The sequence below is a fragment of the Oncorhynchus tshawytscha genome, linkage group LG12 (assembly GCF_018296145.1).
Source record: "Oncorhynchus tshawytscha isolate Ot180627B linkage group LG12, Otsh_v2.0, whole genome shotgun sequence".
Taxonomy (NCBI): Eukaryota; Metazoa; Chordata; class Actinopteri; order Salmoniformes; family Salmonidae; genus Oncorhynchus; species Oncorhynchus tshawytscha.
Window position 1 is genome coordinate 58830167 of NC_056440.1, and position 20125 is coordinate 58850291.

General features: G+C 43.1%; 2 protein-coding genes across 4 annotated transcripts in view; both read left to right on the forward strand.

The window, feature by feature from the left end:
* Positions 1 to 3233, forward strand: part of LOC112232219 (T-cell immunomodulatory protein) — a 118865-nt gene extending 115632 nt beyond the window's left edge. For both annotated transcript variants that reach the window (XM_042330839.1, XM_024399031.2), the window contains one exon: positions 1883 to 3233. In XM_042330839.1, the coding sequence (XP_042186773.1) occupies positions 1883 to 1942 (60 nt within the window). In that variant the 3' untranslated portion in view covers positions 1943 to 3233. The remainder of the gene's footprint in view (positions 1 to 1882) is intronic.
* Positions 3234 to 3757: 524 nt separating this feature from the next.
* On the forward strand, positions 3758 to 19852 carry LOC112263541 (neuropilin and tolloid-like protein 2). 2 transcript variants are annotated; one of them, XM_042330840.1, is made up of 9 exons: positions 3758 to 4217; positions 7132 to 7188; positions 7350 to 7496; positions 9019 to 9267; positions 10778 to 10825; positions 11132 to 11259; positions 11928 to 12156; positions 18585 to 18698; positions 18824 to 19852. In XM_042330840.1, the coding sequence occupies exons 1-9, from the start codon at positions 4208 to 4210 to the stop codon at positions 19486 to 19488; spliced, it is 1647 nt and encodes a 548-aa protein (XP_042186774.1). In that variant the 5' UTR covers positions 3758 to 4207; the 3' UTR covers positions 19489 to 19852. The 2 variants fall into 2 exon arrangements, with proteins under 2 accessions (XP_042186774.1, XP_042186775.1); XM_042330841.1 differs by lacking the exons at positions 3758 to 4217; positions 7132 to 7188; positions 7350 to 7496 and adding an exon at positions 7799 to 7923.
* The last annotated feature ends 273 nt before the right edge of the window (positions 19853 to 20125 follow it).

Below are 20125 nucleotides of genomic sequence, written 5' to 3' on the forward strand. Positions count from 1 at the left end.
AATAATAGCCTGCCCAGCATGTTTAAACATGATCATTTTCATGATTAATACATGTTTTATACATTGCTTAATTAACTCATGTGCCACACCTGTGTGGAAGCACCTGCTTTTAATATACTTTGCATCCCTTATTTAATCAAGTGTTTTCATTATTTTGGCAGTTACCTTTATATCTGCTTCATGTTATTACTGTTGCAGCTGATGAGTCACATCTTTTGAATCGGCAGCCTGTTTTTGTGTCAGTATGACGTCTCAGTTCTTGTGAGGCTGTGTGTTTTTGTTCCTGTTGTATTGGGATGGCCGACATCTCCGCTGTGGTGGGTCTTTTTGAGCGTGGGTACCTGCCTTTGTTTGCTTTTAATGGGGGAGGGTCGTGACCCATTGTCATCTTTTTGTCTAGTCGGGTGTGCCATATGCATTGTAAGTGTGCTTGCCTTGAAGTCATATCTGAGCCCGGCTGCTGCTGAGTGCTCCTGTTCTATCTGACTCACTCTGCCCAGCACAATAACATACCATCATTGAAGGGGCTCTCTTAGATAAGAGAGTCTAACCTTTCACGCAGGGGAAAACAGCATTTGGAGAGAAATAATCTCCATAAACCTCTCCATTTGCATTGCGGTATGGGGTTGACCAGGTCACGGTGCGATGGGTGATTTACTTTTCATATTTACGCTGACCCCTGATATTTGTTCCATAAATCTCAATGATCAAATAGACGTCAGAGGCTGGTTGGAAACACAGTGCCTCCTGCAACAGCCGAGACTGGCTCAGGAAGTGTGGTTAGAACACTGTTAAAGATAAGAAAGCTTGTCGAAATTTGAATAAACCTGCTTTCTCTGTTTTAGCCTAGCTGTAAATCTGAGAGGTATTTTGGATTCTCTTTACTTGTCAGATAACTTTGGTTTCATGCCTGAGGAATCAATCAGTGTTTGTTTGAGCCATTTGTATTTTGGTGTGGGTTTAAACAGAATGCAGGGTTTTTCAGAGCAGTGAAGGCTGCATTATGCCTCCACGTTGCATAATGCATACATTGTGACAAAGGTCTTCTTTTATGCTTAGTTCAAGGCCCCATAGCCTTAGCACAGAGTATGGATAGGTTACCGCATACAGTAGACCTCTCAAATAGGTCAAGTTATCGTGTTACTGAACTTCACATTCAATCAGGAGGTTTCAGACCCTTCAATAAATGACACTGAGGATATCGCGCACGGAATAACGACACAATTATATCCCCTGAACACTCAATTATTTCATGTTCCTACACCACAGTGAAATGGAAATATTGACAGGATTTACAAGCCAGTTCACTGAATGAGACCTGAGAAGCGTATACCAGTATGTTCATTGTACTCCTGTACACGCCATAAGAACAAGTGGAAGTAACTGAACACTCAGTCCTAAAGACAGTCTGCTCTCTTAAGTCCTGAGCAACACAGACACGGCCGACAGACTCTCTGCTTAGATGTCGGTGTCCTCCATCAGGACTGTCTGTCGTATGGCGAGTAGTTCCAAAACACATCTGTCAGCTTCATCTCCACTGCATTTTTGAAGCTTCCCCCTTTTTTTTCATCATACGTGCCTTTAATGTGCTGTTTTCAAAGGAAAGCTCAAATAAACGTGAATGATCCTCATGAATCCGCAGAGGGTACATAATCGTACGTGGAAGTGAGATCCCGTTAACACTCGCAATAATGATTGCCTGTCTCAGATTGTAGCCATGACCACTCAGTAGGTCTGCCGGTTTCATTACAATTCTATAATGGTGTCAGACCCACCTCTCTCTCTCTCTCTCTCTCTCTCCCTCCATCACTGACTGTTAGACTCTGCTTGTCTGTGTTGGTCTGACTCGTGACCCCTGACCATTGCCCTGTGTGGGTTTCAGAAAGCGGACGACCGGGAGAAGAGACAGGAAGCACACCGGTTCCATTTTGATGCCATGTGAAGGAGCACAGGAAGAGATGGACCATGGGAAAAAAGTCATGCCAGCTTTCTGTTTTATTTATTTATTTATGTTTGCTGGTCGATGGAATTGTTTATTTATTTGATCCCCCTCGGGCTCTTGACGATGAGCCATTTAAAGTGTTAATATATCCATTAGACATTATCAAATGTAAAAGAGACAGACAGGTTACTTCTGGCATACTTGCACAGTTTTGACATACTTGCACATTTCAAGGGCCAAAATGATGGATGAACCCAAATCTAAACAGGACTTCTGAGTGAAATTACACTGAGTTATATCCCAGTTTACTTTTTTATTCAATGGTTTGGCTCAGCTCATTATGTATGGTTGTCAAATGGGCACTAACAGTTTACGTCATGAATTTTGCAATAATGTTCAATCCATGCCATCCTGATCTGCAAAACACATTACCGATGTATTTGTTTTGGGGGAAGCATTGCTATTGTAATGCTACTTGAATATTTATGTCTGTAAACCCATTGTCTTCCTGTATGTCCAATCTGCAAAGGTTATTGTTTTCCGTGGACTGTTATAGTGAGATCTTACATAGAGTCCACTGACCCAAACAGGGTATTTACACTGGATACATCCATTGTGCTGTACTGTATATAATGTACATGGTCCATAATGAGGGGTTACTGTATGTGTCAAGTTCATTATGTATTTTTCCTCTCCTTTTTTCAAATTCCCCTCCAAATCCCTGACACAATGTCTTATCCTTGTTTGACCGTTCCCACTCTCCCACTGCCGTCACTCACAGTGGTCTTGGAATGGCCTGTACTACTGACCCCTCTGGTTTGGTCATGTCCTTAGCTTTTTAGTCTTTCTCACTCTTAATAATCGTGTTTGTCTCGCATGATAAACACAGTGTGTTTTTGGAGTTTCAAACCCTTACGTGTTCATTAACTTACATGAAACTGTGGCGGTCAATTGAAGAATAGTCCACACAACACTTAAACTACTTCTACTTACAAGGGGAAATATGTTTGTTATTTAACCAACAGAAAGTGCAATCATCAATATTATCACCAATGTCAAGTTTCTTCTATTAATCATTCTATTTCATTTGGAATTAATGTGGGGCACATGCTATCATCTCATGTCTGTGGTTTAAATAATGATTGATAGTGATCCATCTAATTGATTGTATTTTTGTGTTTGTGTGTGGATTGTGTTTATAATCGGAAATGTTCAACTGAAGTATGATCATTTCTGTTGAGAATGTTTATGGGATGATGGGTTGAAAATTAAAAGTGTTTATCGTGCTTGATTCATGGTGGTTCTCACTTGTTTTGAATTCATTTAAATGTATTTCCGTCTCACTTTTGCCTTCCGTTTCATAGACTGGCACGTCTTTCCGAAAAATTGAATTATCCTAGTGAACTGATGACCAAAGAAACGATTGGAAGTGACAACTTGGCATAGCCTACAGTTTTGAGTTCTTTTTAGCTCATGTAGCGTAATGCATTGCAATCTGGCACTTATGGTAAAATGGTAGTCTAATAAAATGGTAGCCATCATTTAAATAGCAGTTGATGTTGTACTGTCTGTTGATGTTTTTTCACGATTGTCTCTTGGCAACAACTTACTGAGTAAATATTATCCTAATGGTAGGCTGTCAACTTTTCCGTTTTTTTGCGCAAAGCACATAACCCTATTGTAACTTGCTCCGTTCATTTTGTATTATATCATAAATGGCTTTGCTCAATTTTAACAATATAATCTTTCAATGTAACATGAACAGAGCAGAGACTTGTATGCAGCGAGAGATTTTACACTCGGTGATGGGGTGCATGCGTACAAGCTGCTCATTCACGCAAACATCGCCCGGAGCTTAAATGAGCCTTGTTTAGTGCCATTACTTCAGTTCAGCCACAGACCACTCTGTGCATCTCTCTGTGCGCGTCTCTCGGATACTCTGCTGCTCAACCTCACTGGACAATGCAACCTACTTTAATAATAGCATATGTTGCATGTGGAACTACAAGACACCTGTCTAGATGGAATTAACGTTGTATCTAATACTTATCGGGAGTGGTTGAAGAAGAAGCGCTTGTTTTCCTCAGAGGAAATTCGGAGTTGATGATTGTCTTTCTGACTATGGAATTAAGGCGGTCAATGAAAAGTTGGATTTTATAAAAAAGCGACTCAATGCCTTGGATCCATAAAATGGAGAGAGAAAGCGTGTAACTCCCCAAGCTTAAGAAGGAGAACGTATTTGGCACCACCACACAGGGAGAGGAAATGCAAAGAGGTGAGTTTTACTTGGCATCAGAGCGCTTTTGGATCGTATTAAGGACCACTGATATGATACAAAAGGCTATTAATCACTCGCATCGGCTGTGATATAATTCATCCCTTATTATTCTGCAAGATAGACGAAACTCACCCTTACCAGATGTCTCCCGTTGTATTTTCTCTTGCGCCAAGTTGTTTTATTGTGATATAATTCATCCCTTATTCTTCTGCAAGATAGACGAAACTCACCCTTACCAGATGTCTCCCGTTGTATTTCTCTTGCGCCAAGTTGTTTTTATTGTGTTATGCATGTTTGCAAGAAGCCAAAATCCCTGAATGGCATCGCCACCAGCCGGTTTACATCTATTCAGTTATATTAGCTTTTTAGACTATTGCAAGGGGTCATCTTTGAAACGTGCCAATATCCGAACTTATAAAGATGAGATCTTTGCACAAGGCTACACAATCCGGAAGAAGGCATTTCAATTTTGGCTACTTTTCTATTAACGCCTAAGGTCGATGTCGGCGCCACCGCGGAAATCAAATTAGCACAAAGAAAATCCAAATTGTAAAAATTTTAAAAAATCGGTCAATTTAAACTAGATGTGTTTTTTGTGTGTGTTTTTTTTTTGCATTGGATGCGTCTCAATGTGTAACACTTCTGCGTCTGTGGTAAAAGGTGACAGAGCTAGAGCGGTGTTTGTCAGACCATGAGACATCCCGAACATCTCAAGTCATGTGTGATGAATACAAATGGTAAAAGCAAATAGCCTAATTTATTTAGGAGTTGAAAATCGCCATGTTTTAGCTGAACGGCGGGTGGTGCTGAAGTGACAGCTCCTGGTGATTCGCGCCACATCTGGGACAAGGCCACAGCTGCGGTTTGCAGCTCATTTTAAGACGCGATATATTCTGCTGTGAAATCATTGTGTTTTGTACTGTACTCTAGGCCTATTATTAAAGGGACTGCCAAGTAGTGTTTTAACACACCTAGCCTGTAAACTTCACTGAATCTTATCACCGAGGGGGAGAAAATCGTGTTGAGTTCACTTCAGTAGGACTGGGCTATTTCAGTCGCGAAGGGCACAAAGTCTAGTTGTCTTAGAATTATCAACAAATGACTGTAGCGTTCTAACTCCGCATAGCCCCATGTTTTATTTTGTAATATAATTGCAGGATCAAAATGCATCAGCAAACACCCAAAGAAGCCATATCTATGCTTTTTGGGTTAATTGAACCAAGCAATCTGGTAGGCCATCCGTTTGTATTTACAATACACTCCTACTCATGTTCTTCCATTAGTGTAGGCTATCTTGTAAAGGCATTCAACCTTTTCAATTCAGACTTTCAGGTCGATTCAAAGCTATTTGAACCAACTGTGTGCTACAATGAATGTCTGCCATAGACTGCTTTTAAGAGGTAGTTATTATGGTCTTTCAGTGGTCCCTCATAGCGGAGTAGGATCCGGAAAGGGCAAATCTTTGTGAATAGCCTCATAGTCAGGCCGTGCGTGGAAAAGTGTGTGTGTGTGTGTGTGTGTGTGTGTGTGTGTGTGTGTGTGTGTGTGTGTGTGTGTGTGTGTGTGGTGTGTGTGTGCAGTCTGGCCTTCTGGCCTCCAGCGTATCACGCCTGGGAAGAGAGAGGGGGTGTGTGTATGTGCGCATGGATGTGTGTTTTAAATTCTGTATAGTAGAGAACATGCCGTCTGATTTCTTTTTGCAAGCCTGGGTGGCTATAGTCAATCCACGTTTCATTATGCATCAGTCAGGCTCTCGCTCATGGTTTAATGTGATATAAGCAGCGCAGTCTATTAAAATCTGTTGGGGGTAAACCTACATCGGGCTTATCTGGAGAAGACAGTGGTGTCGTGGGCTGAAATGTGCACAGGGGTACGGCGAGCAGTTTTAGCACAGATATAATACACAATGCAGTGCTGTTGCTGCTGCCTCCGGATGCCTGTCTCTCATTATGGCATCCCGCCTGTGAGCCTTATCCCATTTGTTCTGGTTCTGTCTTCATTCAGGACAGGAGGCTGAAGGGTTGGCGGATTCTCTGATAGGCGTGATGATGCGGGCCAACCAATGAGTGCTCCCTGACACACCATCAGAGGACAATATGATAACACATACACAGATATACAGCCTTCTTTGTTTAGCTGTACATGGTATGGGAGGAGAGAGCACTTTAGGCATCTGAGTTTGGCTTCAGACTTTTGGTTGTGATATGTCTTGGCCCCGATACGATGCTTTTTAGATAAGCTTTCAATGGCACAACCTATGAAATACAAGGCAGGGATACATCTACAAGACCCAAGGATCAATATTCTGTCAAGTATTGTTGTACATCGTACACATCAATTGCAAGATGCATCTTTAACTATATGTTACTGTCAGTGTCGTAGATCATTGGCTCTTTCACTGTGTGTGTGCTTATGTGTGTACTTGTGTGTGTGTGTGTGTGTGTGTGTGTGTGTGTGTGTGTGTGTGTGTGTGTGTGTGTGTGTGTGTGTGTGTGTGTGTGTGTGTGTGTGTGTGTGTGTGTGCTTGTGCACGGTTATGTTAGGTTATGATGGATATAGTAGGGCTATAGTTCTTAATTATGCCCGCTCTAGCCCCCGCATCACTGCTGTTCCAATAATCACCCATACACCATTTTGTAAAAAAAATAAAAAGTGTATAATTATCTCACCCAACAGAATAGAAGGCATGTTTCTCATTTAAACTGGTAATTACTATTTCCTATCTTAACTAGCAGATTTCAAGCTTCACATAATTGCTTTTTAATTAGGGGTGTGCGAGCTAGTGTGTTAGATTGCCTATTATTTCAACACTTTGATTCAATTGTTTTTACCTGTTCCACTCGTATTTGATGGTCCGTTTAGGAAAAATAACGGTGCAAATCATTGACATTGGAATGTTTTTCCCTTGCAGCCTGGGTACTCCTTATTCTGATAGAAGAGGGATTTGCTCTGGCACAGAGAACTAAAGGTGCGTCTCCTGTTGTCATCTTGTCATATTATGGGGGGAATAATCGGTCATGTTGTTGCACGTAAAACACTTTCACTGGCAGCAGCACAATAAATTGATCTAATCCCATACATTTCCCAATTTAAACATGGTCTTGATTCTCTTCACTGTCTTTTTCTCAGAGTCCTTTTCTCAGAATGAAGGCAATCCACCTCAGAATCTTAACGAATGTGGCATCTGGGTCCGCAACATCAACGGGGGAGTCTTCACGTCCCCCAACTACCCCAACACATACCCCCCTAACAAGGAGTGTGTTTACATCTTGGAAGGTACATGTCCGTTTCTGCCCGCTCAAACGAAAATGGCCTCAGCAGTGCCTTAGAACGTGGATAACAGCTGCTTATTAGTTTGTTGCAATTTTAACAGCCTGTCAGTCACTATATGCGTCTTATCAGAGTCATGTCATCCAAAAGTCCAACACCTATATGTCTGTGGGTAAAACTCAGCCCAGTCGAAGTCGGCTGCAGGAACTGATAGTGGGATTTCGTCAGTCGGGAGATAAATTGAAGACTTGGTGAAGCTCAAGGGCTCCCCCTGCGGAGACATCAACTAGCATAGCCATAGAACCTACATTGACGATCCAAATGATCCGTGTGCATGTACAATGAGCAGGGCTAAACGAGGCCAATTCTCCAGATCATCATGACTCAAACCCAATAATGAATGGCATCGCTCATCTCCAAAAGTGTTAGGAGAGTGAGTCACTCAATACTGATCGGTCAGAAATGTCAGTCAACCTGGTTTATATTTCACAAGATATGACTTGTTGACTGCATTCCAGAGACTCTTTTGTCTCTCGGATGATGTGACTCTTGGTTAGCGATTTGTGTATTTGTTTGATTGTTTCAGTTTGTTGTTGTATTGAGTTATCAAGCTAAGCTATATGTGGTATGTATGTAGCTACTTTTAACTGAGAGCTCTTGTTTCTAGTCCTTACCAGGGGAAATATACATGTGATTTAGTGTTCTGATAACAGTACTGCCGGTTTGGCTGAATCTGTACGGTAGGCTTCCGTCATTTATTCCTGTTTAAAATAGTGGCATTACTGCTTCCCACATACCTTCGAAGTACAGCTAATTTGTTTCGGTGTGTGTGCCGGCGGTGACATGATTTGTGTCAGTGTGGGCGAGCTAGTGACATGATTTGTATTTACGTGTGTGTCTGAGCTGTGACGTCGTCATTTAAATGGTGGTATCATTTGTTTCAGTTCAAAGGCATTACCCGCTCTTATCAATTTTTCTACCGTTTGACATTTTAGCATTGCAGGCAGTCTGATGCATATGTAATTCACCTATGAAGACAGGAATGAGCTAGCTTTTTAATACAAATGGTATGTGCAAGTGGTAGTCATGTTGATTCTGGGAGGCTACTTGAGCCAGTCATGTGGGGTGTGATTTACATGACATGAACTTCTAAACTCAAATGTATGGTTGAAGTTTTGTGTTTTGGTTCAGAACCTGTAAGGAAACATGCTGACATGTCAAGTCGTTTCAAGTCATGCTAAGTCCTGTGTGTATGAATCAGCACAATGTGCATTAGTGTAAGGGCTGAACTTTGGCATCAATGGATTGAATCGAGCACTAAGCTTGGGTACCTTTGTGTATTTATGCAGGCGTCCATAAACTGGCTGTGCATATGAGTAGAAAACAGGAGTTTAGCTGTTACCAGATTTTTAAACAAGTTTGTGTGCAGACTGAGATGCTGCTGTACTGGTAAACACAGTCCATGGAGCAAAGCCTTTTAGCAAAAACCAAACCCAACACACCCCTCCTCCTCTCTCACCTCCTCCAGCTCTCCCTCGTCAAAGAATCCAGTTGGCCTTTGATAAGAACTACTACATGGAGCCCTCCTTTGAGTGCCGCTTTGATCACATCGAGGTGCGGGATGGTCCGTTCGGCTTCTCACCGATCATCGACCGCTTCTGTGGGTCGAAGAGCCCAGGCCTGGTCACCTCCACGGGCCGTTTCATGTGGATCAAGTTCACCAGCGACGAGGAGCTGGAGGGTGTTGGGTTCCGTATCAAATACACCTTTATAGCAGGTACACATTCTCACAGTAGCGTGCCTGGGGCCTGGGCCTTCAGTGAAGTCCTACACAGTCACACCCGAATTAATCCACCTCTTATTACCATCATTATGGTAATCATGGCTCTAGACACTATACATTTAGACAGAAACGCAGTATAATCAGGCGTTGCGTCACCTTGAAATCAACATTTTTATTCAGAGAATTGCAGGGGAAGAGTACAATACCTTTTCATTGTGCAGCTTCGTTGCCCTGCGCGCTTGTTCGTTGAGCTGTAGATCCACTCGGGTGTCCCCAAACGTTTTCAAAAGCACCATTGCTTGTAAGTGCCCAGCCGTACTTTGGTGTCTCGTTGCTGCCTCGGTTAGACAACTCAAGTTTGCAAAGCCAGTGTGGCTCCAAACACCAAATCGATCACTTGCAAATAATAGTCATTCCCAGCAGTACAGTTTGCAGTGCTTCTCGGAGCCTGTGAGCCATTGATAGCGCTCGTAGTTGGAACTTTGAAAGTGGCGAACGAACCCCTTTCCTGCCTGTGACAGGCTTTGTAGCGTCGGCGTCGACCTCTCCTGACAATGTCTAACTTTTCTTGAAAAGTTTGTCTTGAGAATGGCATTATAATTATATCCTCGACCAAATCGATATCTTCTCCTTCCGCCATTGTGGGTTGAAAAAACAGCTTAGTAGTACGCAAATTCATTTGTTTATCAAATTCAGTTTCCTAGTTCTGAGATTCTGCATAGACCTGCCCATATAGGACCTGCCTCTCAATATTGGTAATCCAATCAAAAGACGTGCACGCGCTACGCCTGCTAGCTGGCTCCTGTGTAACACTGGAGCCAGCCAGCCAGCAGGCGTACAATAGCCAACTCTAAAGCTGATTGGTTGACACTAAATTTTAATTTCCATTCACTTTAAGCTACAAGCGCCCGCACTGTTGATTCTGAAGGCCTGAGGGCAGATTTTAGACCCCTGGCAACACATGATGGCTGAATATGATTGGATAAAAGATCTAACGTAAAGACCAGCCCTCCAAATCTCAACCTGGGGCTGGAAGCAGTGCAACCAAGAGGAAAGCTATGAAATGAAGAGTATAACTCTTACTCTGGGGAATAATTGAATACATATTTGTGGGAAAATATATATTTTTTAAAATCATATTCTGATGATGTTTAGGCCAGCAGAGAAGGCCTTGCTGGCCCTGACGGCCCACCACTGCATTCTCAGTTAGAGCTAGCCTAATGGGCATATCCTCATTACATACGCAGCCATAGGTGTGGATAATAAGGACTACAGCACATCCACAGATTTACTGTCAAGGGCCTCATTTTACTTGTTTGTTACCATCCAATAGTATATACTAAGGCACTGAAATCATCGTCTCACATCGGGTCACAGATATTAGCTCCCATTGGTCTTCCCCAGTTTATCTGACTTCCTTTAATGGGATCTTATCACTTTTCTTTACTCATGAATTCCAGCTCTGTGGATCAAGACTTATATGCTTTCCTGTTTCTAATTTCAGACCCAGATTTTCATCTGCACGTGGGTGGACTGTTAAACCCTATTCCAGGTAAGCGCTTCAATATTTCACAGGTGTTTGTCCGATTTGAAGAGCTCTGTGCTCTAAAGCTTACTGGCTGCTATCTTTCACTGACACATGCTCACATGCTCACATGCTCTCACACACAGAGACACATCTCTTTCTCTATCTCTCTCTCTCTCTCTCTCTCTATCTCTCTCTCTCTCTCTCTCTAACATCTCTCTTGTTTCTTTGTTCACGTTTTTCTATCTCTTCCCTTATGCTCACCTTTTCTTCTGCAATCCTTCTCTTATCCATAACCCCCCCCCCTTGTTTTCCACCTTTCTCTCTTCTCAGATTGTCAGTTTGAGATTGGTGGCTATGATGGTGTTATCCACTCCAGTCAGGTAGAAGAGGAGGATAAGATTAAGCCTGGTGACGCTCTGGACTGTATCTGGACCATCCGCGCTCCTCCTCAGTCCAAGGTGAACATCTTGTTCCCCCGCTCCTTCTCTCCAGTGGCTAAATGGGTCATCACGTCACTCACTGCAGAGGTCCAGCCACTGAAAACACACCCATTGATTAGAACACAGGAGACTGGGAGTAAGACATACCAGTCCCCTGACCCTCTCTCTGCTGTGGAAACCAAATTAGCAGTATGTCAAATTAGCAGTAGAATAACCAGGGCAGCGGGTATTAGGCCAATAACGCAGAAATAGCAGAAAATAGAATCGGCAGTACTGGGAATGAAGCTAAAAGCAGTCACTTGATGTCTGCGGTCTTACGAGTTCAAATGTGCTAAAGAGGCTGGATTGTTCCCGGGCTGAATTCACAAGGTGATCTCTACAGCGACACAGAGGCAGGTTTGTTAAGATTAGAGCCTATTCGGGTGCACAGCATACATCTTGCGCTCAAAAGATTTAGTTCTACAACTATTCATCTGAGTTCAATGATTCCCAGTGGTTTTGCGCTGTACAATTGGGCTAAGCCTACGAGGATAGGCTTAATCCAAGTATGAGTCTATTGTCCTTCAGTACCAATATCCCTTTATAAATGCTTCAATTTCCACTTCATTTTGGGTACCATTTCCTTTCTGAGTGTCAGCTGGGTCGCCGTGGTAACGTATTGTAACGTGGTGATTTTCTGGCTGTAGATTTTCATTCGCTTCCTGGAATACCAGATGGAGCACTCCAACGAGTGCGACAAGAACTTTGTGGCCGTGTACGACGGCAGCAGTGCCATCGAAAACCTAAAGGCCAAGTTCTGCAGCACCGTGGCTAACGACGTCATGCTCACCAACGGGGTGGGAGTGGTGCGGATGTGGGCCGACGAGAAGAGCCGACTCAGCCGCTTCCAGATGCTCTTCACCTCATTTGTCGACCGTGAGTGTTCCCCTTCTTTCGCCCCCCCCCAAAAAAATATGTTACTTGCAGTTATTGTGGGCCGTCTAAACCAGAAGTTAATTTGGAGATAAATAATTGCAGATCAGTCTGGGGACTTTATCAATTGGCAGGTCCTCTTGTCTCCTTATTTTTTAAAATTCTCACAATTTAGTGGTCAGTATTTTGTCCAGACACACAGCAGATTTATGAAAGGTTGGAAGAGATAGATGGGGCCAACTGCCCATTATTCTCCTTGATTTATTGACGACATCCACGTCCTCTGAATAGTAAATATCTGACTGACATTCTACTCTCATTTTGGAAAGGGGAAAGTTAATTAAAGTGGCATGCTAAGCAGTGATATCGCAAAGCCAGTTCTTTTCCCCCGTCTTTGCTGAGTACCTCAAAGAAAATGACAAGTTATTGAATATGCATATAACGGTGTAACGCATTGGCCATAATTATGTGTCATCATTCACGATGGACAAATGGGATTTATCTTCCCATTGAGGAATGGAAAAGCTGACTCATTTGTCATTATTAGTATGTCATTATGATCAGATGCTTTGCATAAAGCGCTGCCTTTTGGATGGCAGATGTGGTTTAAAGGTTGTATGTAAATTACAGAACATTTCCTTGGAGGAAACAGTTGAAGACTTCTATTCCAAAACACTATATCCATTTTCAGAAATGTTAGTCAATTTGCTTTTTACACTCTTGGCCTATATGGATAGGGCAATATTTAAATGTTTCTTAGGCTTTCACAAGGAAATTCAGAGAAACAGATAGTAATTTTGGGTGCGTTTAGAAAGGAGTCCTGAGTGCATACAGGTGCATGTTCTGCGGCAAATGTCCTTCACAATAGACAAACATAGGCTCCTTCTGTTCAGTACGACCCAGAGTATGACGCCCTGTCATCTTGTAACTGGACATCAAACATAAAGATCCTGAATGTTGACACTGTATATGACATGGGTGTTATGACATGGAAATGTAAAGTGCACATTTGGACTCAGGTGTTTTCCATGTTTGTATGACATCACAGCTGTATTTATTGTAATCCTCAATGTCTACTCTTTCAAAACGCATTGTCATCTTAAATTGATCGCATTTCCCTCACTCAGACAACAGAAATGTGCAAGAGTTGCCCAACTAGCGGGAAGGGTAGGGGGAAATGTCTTGTCGTGTGCAGTGCTCAAGTTCAGAATGGCTGTAAGTCAAAAACCCATACAGCGCTGTGAAGCGCAAAGCCTGACCTCTGAAGTTAAATATAGCATGTTACTGTACAGCCACTGCGTTCGAATTTAGGTGCTTATCAGTGTCCAAATCTTCCATTCTCAACCCGTAAACGGGTATGAGTGTAAAGGGCTACAGAACTTCTGAAATTAATTGGTGTGTAAAAATGATACATTTGTGACATCAATATTTTCAAAAATGATATGTGTGTGTGTGTGTGTGTGTTGAAGTCGGAAGTTTACATACACTTAGGTTGGAGTCATTAAATTGTTTTTCAACCATGACACAAGTAATTTTTCCAACAATTGTTTACAGACAGATTATTTCACTTATAATTCACTGTATCACAATTCCAGTGGGTCAGAAGTTTACAAACACTAAGTTGACTGTGCCTTTAAACAGCTTGGAAAATTCCAGAGAATGATGTCATGGCTTTAGAAGCTTCTGATAGGCTAATTGACATCATTTGAGTCAATTGGAGGTGTGCCTATGGATGTATTTCAAGGACTATCTTCAAACTCAGTGCCTCTTTCCTTGACATCATGGGAAAATCAAAAGAAATCAGCCAAGACCTCATAAAAAAAATTGTAGACCTCCACAAGTCTGGTTCCTCTTTGGGAGCAATTTCCAAATGCCTGAAAGTACCACGTTTGTCTGTACAAACAATCGTACGCAAGTATAAACACCATGGGACCACACAGCTGTCATACCGCTCAGGAAGGAGACGCATTCTGTCTCCTAGAGATTAGCGTACTTTGGTGCGAAAAGTACAAATCAATCCCAGAACAACAGCAAAGGACCTTGTGAAGATGCTGGAGGAAACAGGTACAAACATATCTATATCCACAGTAAAACGAGTCCTTTATCGATATAACCTGAAAGGCCGCTCAGCACTGCTCCAAAACTGCCATAAAAAAGCCAGACTACGGTTTGCAACTGCACATGGGGACAAAGATTGTACTTTTTGGAGCAATGTCCTCTGGTTGGATGAAACAAAAATAGGACTGTTTGGCCATAATGTCCATCGTTATCTTTGCAGGATAAAGGGGGAGCCTTGCAAGCCGAAGAACACCAACCCAACTGTGAAGCACGGGGGTGGCAGCATCATGGTGTGGGGGTGCTTTGATGCAGGAGGGATAGATGGCATCACGAGGAGGGCAAATTATGTGGATATATTGAAGCAACATCTCAAGACATCAGTCAGGAAGTTAAAGCTTGGTCGCAAATGGGTCTTCCAAATGGACAATGACCCCAAGCATACTTCCAAAGTTGTGGCAAAATGGCTTAAGGACAACAAAGTCGAGGTATTGGAGTGGCCATTACAAAGCCCTGACCTCAACCCGATTGAAAATTGGTGGGCAGAACTGAAACAGCATGTGTGAGCAAGGAGGCCTACAAACCTGACTCAGTTACACCAGCTCTGTCAGGAGGAATGGGCCAAAATTCACCCAACTTATTGTGGGAAGCTTGTGGAAGGCTGAAAGAATGATAAAAATAAAAGCTGAAATAAATCATTCTCTTTACTATTATTCTGACATTTCACATTCTTAAAATAAAGTGGTTATCCTAACTGACCTAAAATAGGGAATTTTACGAGGATTAAATGTCAGGAGTTGTGAAAAACTGAGTTTAAATGTATTTGGCAAAGGTATGTAAACTTCTGACTTCAACTGTATATAATATACATACAGTACGGTAGGAATGGTAGGAACCAAAAATCTCAAATTTGGACTCATCAGACCAAAGGACAGATTTCCACCGGTATGATGTCCATTGCTCGTGTTGTATTTCTGATCAATTTGATGTTATTTTAATGGACAAAAAATGTGCTTTTCTTTCAGAAACAAGGACATTTCTAATTGGCCACAAACTTTTGAACGGTAGTGTATAGCAATACAGTAATATGAGATTTGGACTTTGGTCAATAGTAGTGCACTATATAGGGACTTGGGTGCCATGTCGAACAAGGCCTAACACTAACCAAACTCTATAGCATTAGGTTAGATTTATGATGGGTTTAATATATATGTTAAATATACAGGATACAAACATTCCATTCCAGCTAAACAATGGATATATAGTAATTTGCAACAAAACCCATTTTTCCTCCCCAGCTTCTCCTTTACCCAAATCCAGATAGCAGATGTTCTGAAAGAGCTGCAAAACCTGGACCCATACAAATCTGCTGGGCTTGACAATCTGGACCCTCTATTTCTGAAACTATCCGCCGCCATTGTCGCAACCCCTATTACCAGCCTGTTCAACCTCTCTTTCGTATCGTCTGAGATCCCCAAGGATTGGAAAGCTGCCACGGTCATCCCCCTCTTCAAAGGGGGAGACACCCTGGACCCAAACTGTTACAGACCTATATCCATCCTGCCCTGCCTATCGAAGGTCTTCGAAAGCCAAGTTAACAAACAGATCACTGACCATCTCAAATCCCACCGTACCTTCTCCGCTGTGCAATCCGGTTTCCGAGCCGGTCACAGGTGCACCTCAGCCACGCTCAAGGTACTAAACTACATCATAACCGCCATCGATAAAAGACAGTACTGTGCAGCCGTCTTCATCGACCTGGCCAAGGCTTTCAACTCTGTCAATCACCATATTCTTATCGGCAGACTCAGTAGCCTCGGTTTTTCTAATGACTGCCTTGCGTGGTTCACCAACTACTTTGCAGAGTTCAATGTGTCAAATCGGAGGGCATGTTGTCCGGTCCTCTGGCAGTCTCTATGAGGGTACCACAGGGTTCAATTCTCAGGCCGACTCTTTTCTCTGTATATATCAATGATGTTGCTCTTGCAGCGGGCGATTCCCTGATCCACCTCTACGCAGACGACACCATTCTGTATACTTCTGGCCCTTCCTTGGACACTGTGCTACCTCCAAACGAGCTTCAATGCCATACAACACTCCTTCCGTGGCCTCCTACTGCTCTTAAACGCTAGTAAAACCAAATGCATGCTTTTCAACCGTTCGCTGCCTGCACCCGCACGCCCGACTAGCATCATCACCCTGGATGGTTCCGACGTAGAATATGTGGACATCTATAAGTACCTAGGTGTCTGACTAGACTGTAAACTCTCCTTCCAGACTCATATCAAACATCTCCAATCCAAAATCAAATCTGGAGTCGGCTTTATATTTCGCAACAAAGCCTCCTTCACTCACACCGCCAAACTTACCCTAGTAAAACGGACTTTCCTACCGATCCTCGACTTCGGCGATGTCATCTACTAAATAGCTTCCAATACTCTACTCAGCAAACTAGATGCAGTTTATCACAGTGCCATCCGTTTTGTTACTAAAGCACCTTACACCACCCACCACTGCGACCTGTATGCTCTAGTCGGCTGGCCCTCGCTACATATTCGTCGCCAGACCCACTGGCTCCAGGTTATCTACAAGTCCATGCTAGGTAAAGCTCCGCCTTATCTCAGTTCACTGGTCACGATGGCAACACCCACCCGTAGCACGCGCTCCAGCAGGTGTATCTCACTGATCATCCCTAAAGCCAACACCTCACTTTTATCTCCCACACCAACTTTAAACATCTGCTATCTGAGCAGCTAACCAATCGCTGCAGCTGTACATAGTCTATCTGTAAATAGCCCACCCAATCTACCTACCTCATCCCCATACTGTTTTTATTTATTTTATGTTCTGCTCTTTTGCACACCAGTATCTCTACTTGCACATGATCATCTGATCCTTTATCACTCCAGTGTTAATCTGCTAAATTGTAATTATTCGCCTACCTCCTCATGCCTTTTGCACACAATGTATATAGACTATTTTTTTCTACTGTGTTATTGACTTGTTTATTGTTTACTCCATGTTTAACTCTGTGTTGTTGTCTGTTCACACTGCTATGCTTTATCTTGGCCAGGTCGCAGTTGTAAATGAGAACTTGTTCTCAACTAGCCTACCTGGTTAAATAAAGGTGAAATAAACATAAAATCTATTAATTAAAATTCTGAGAAGAGTAATATTTTACACACACATAGGCACCCATAACCATTCATTTCTCATGAAAAAACACAAATGTGATGAATTAGTCGATATAGCACTTTGGAAATAATCTCTTCAGTTGTTCCTCCACCACACTGTAATAGTTTAACTAAATGCCTGAATAATCAGAGATATATTAATTCCTGTATTCATTTTGGATATCATTTTTCTTTATTCCCATCACTGCAGCACTTCATTACCTTTTAAATTCAACAAAGATGTTTTTTTAAGAGATCTTAAACATTCTGATGCATATTAAAAAAGATCACATTTTTCATAGTGTTTGTCTTGCTTTTCAAATTCATGTTGTCCCTACGTCATAGATCGGGGTTCAATTAAAGGACCAAACAGAGACATTCATCTGAGTAATCAGTCAAGGCACTTTTATCTGGACCATCACCTTGGATATTTTAGTCCTTATCCATCTCAGAACACCATTGACACGCAGAGAGAGTACTGTGCATCATCATTTTCATTACCTCTGTGGTTCTGGGCTCTCTCAAGGGAGAACTGTGAAGATGGGGAACACGAACCGGCGCTGACACCCAGAGAGAGAACAAGCTTTTTGAAGGCGAGAGATGTCTAATCAGTTTGGAAGTGAGCGCATAGTCAGGGGAACTCTACGCACTCAACGGAAGACGAAAGGCGTGTTATGACCCCTTCATCCTGCTGTCAGAACTGCTTAGCCTCGCGGCAGTGGAGGGGAATGGTTTGGTGTTAGGCCCTAAACAGCGTGTATGTGTCAGGGTGCGGTGGGACCTGGTGGGGGCTAGTGTCGTACTGTCTGATGGGGTTTGAGGTGTGTGTGTGGCTGGGGGCATCCTGTTAGGACCCACAGAACCAGCCTCGCACATCCATCTCCTGGGCCCAGCAGCCACGTTCAATTTACCAGCCTTCCCAGCTGTCTCGTGACTAGCCTTGTAAGAGCTAGTTTAGTCAGGAGTCTCAGCTCGCCTGGCCATCTGTGCCTCGTGATGGCCGTCTAAATTGATTTAATGCACTCCATACTCTACGCTGTTTTTTTTTTCACTCTGCATGTTTGCTAGGAGAAGCAGCCATTTCAATTGCCGATCATGTCATGCAAGCTGTAAATGATGATGTATGGTTTCAAGTTGCAGACATCTAGCGTTTTATCGCAGTAGTTTTCATCTTTGATAACTTTACCTTGTCTCTTGTTTCAGCCCCATGCAATAGCAACACATTCTTTTGCCATAGCAACATGTGCATCAATAACTCCTTGGTGTGTAATGGGGTCCAGAACTGTGTCTACCCCTGGGATGAGAACCATTGTAAGGGTGAGTGAAAATGTAATTTCCTATTTTCTACTTTTAATCATTTAGTACTTTTATCATGTGGTAAATTGACTTGCGACAACCAAACCATTATAGTAGACTTACTGTTTTTTCCGCTTCACAAACAGAGAAGAAAACCAATGGCCTGTTCCATCAGATTACTAATACCCACGGCACGGTGATCGGCGTGTCCTCAGGCGTGGTTCTCGTCCTACTCATCATCTCCATCCTGGTTCAGATGAAGCAGCCCAGGAAGAAGTTGGTAGCCCGCCGGCCAGTCTTCAACAAGGCTGGCTTCCAGGAGGTCTTTGACCCTCCCCACTATGAGCTCTTCTCCCTCCGTGACAAGGAGATCTCCTCTGACCTGGCTGACCTATCAGAGGAGCTGGAGAGCTACCACAAGCTGCGCCGCTCCTCCACCACGTCGCGCTGTGTCCACGAGCACCATTGTGGCTTGCAGGCCTCGGGAGGCAGCATGAAGCAGAGCCGCACCACCCTCAGCTCCATGGAGCTCTCCTACCACAACGACTTCTCCAAGCCCCCGCCCATGAAGACCTTTAACAGCACCTATAAGAAAAGCTGCTATGGCTACAAACAGACTCACGATTGCGCTGAGAATGTCATTGAAGACCGCGTCATGGAGGAGATCCCCTGTGAGATCTACGTCCGCGGCGGAGCGGCCGGGCCAAGTGCTGGGCCAGGAGGCTGTGGCACCCTCAGCTCCCGCAACGGGGGCCGCAATAACACCAGCATCGTCGACCCCCAGCAGCGTTCAATGTCCATGGACTTCTAGGTGAAGATGGGAGAGGGGGAAGAAAAGGAGGAGAGGAACCTTACTCAAGTTTATTTTCTGGTTTTCCTTCTTTTGATCAGTTTAATAGGGGGGACTCTCGCATGCAGATTCAGCCTTTCCCCTGTATGCTCAAAATAACGGGACACTGCCACACAGAGAAACAGAGTCAGATAAAAAATTACTTGACTGTTTACTGTATTTACATTCATTCACATGTCAAGCACATATATATTATCCTTCTATTTTCATCTTTATTTTCGTCTATGTACTGTATATTAAAACCAGAGTATCAAGCTTCATGTTGTTGCTTTTAACCCATTCATTTGATATTGTTTGATTTGATAAAAATGTGCATATATGATGACAATGATGTGATGCAGGTTATGATTACCACACACACATCTACACACATGCAGAGCCCCAATGAATATTCTATGTCTTGAGGGAACACACTAAATATACATTCAGATGTGGCAGATTTTCATGTAGGATATCTACAGGATATTTGCCAGCAGCATACCACCCTGCATACCACTGCTGGCTTGCTTCTGAAGCTAAGCAGGGTTGGTCCTGGTCAGTTCCTGGATTGGAGACCAGATGCTGCTGGAAGTGGTGTTGGAGGGCCAGTAGGAGGCAC

Coding starts and splice junctions, on each gene's coding strand:
- LOC112263541 (XM_042330840.1), top strand. Junction 7,189..7,349: donor TCTGGCACAGAGAACTAAAG/GTGCGTCTCCTG, acceptor TCTTTTTCTCAG/AGTCCTTTTCTCAGAATGAA. Junction 7,497..9,018: donor GTGTGTTTACATCTTGGAAG/GTACATGTCCGT, acceptor CACCTCCTCCAG/CTCTCCCTCGTCAAAGAATC.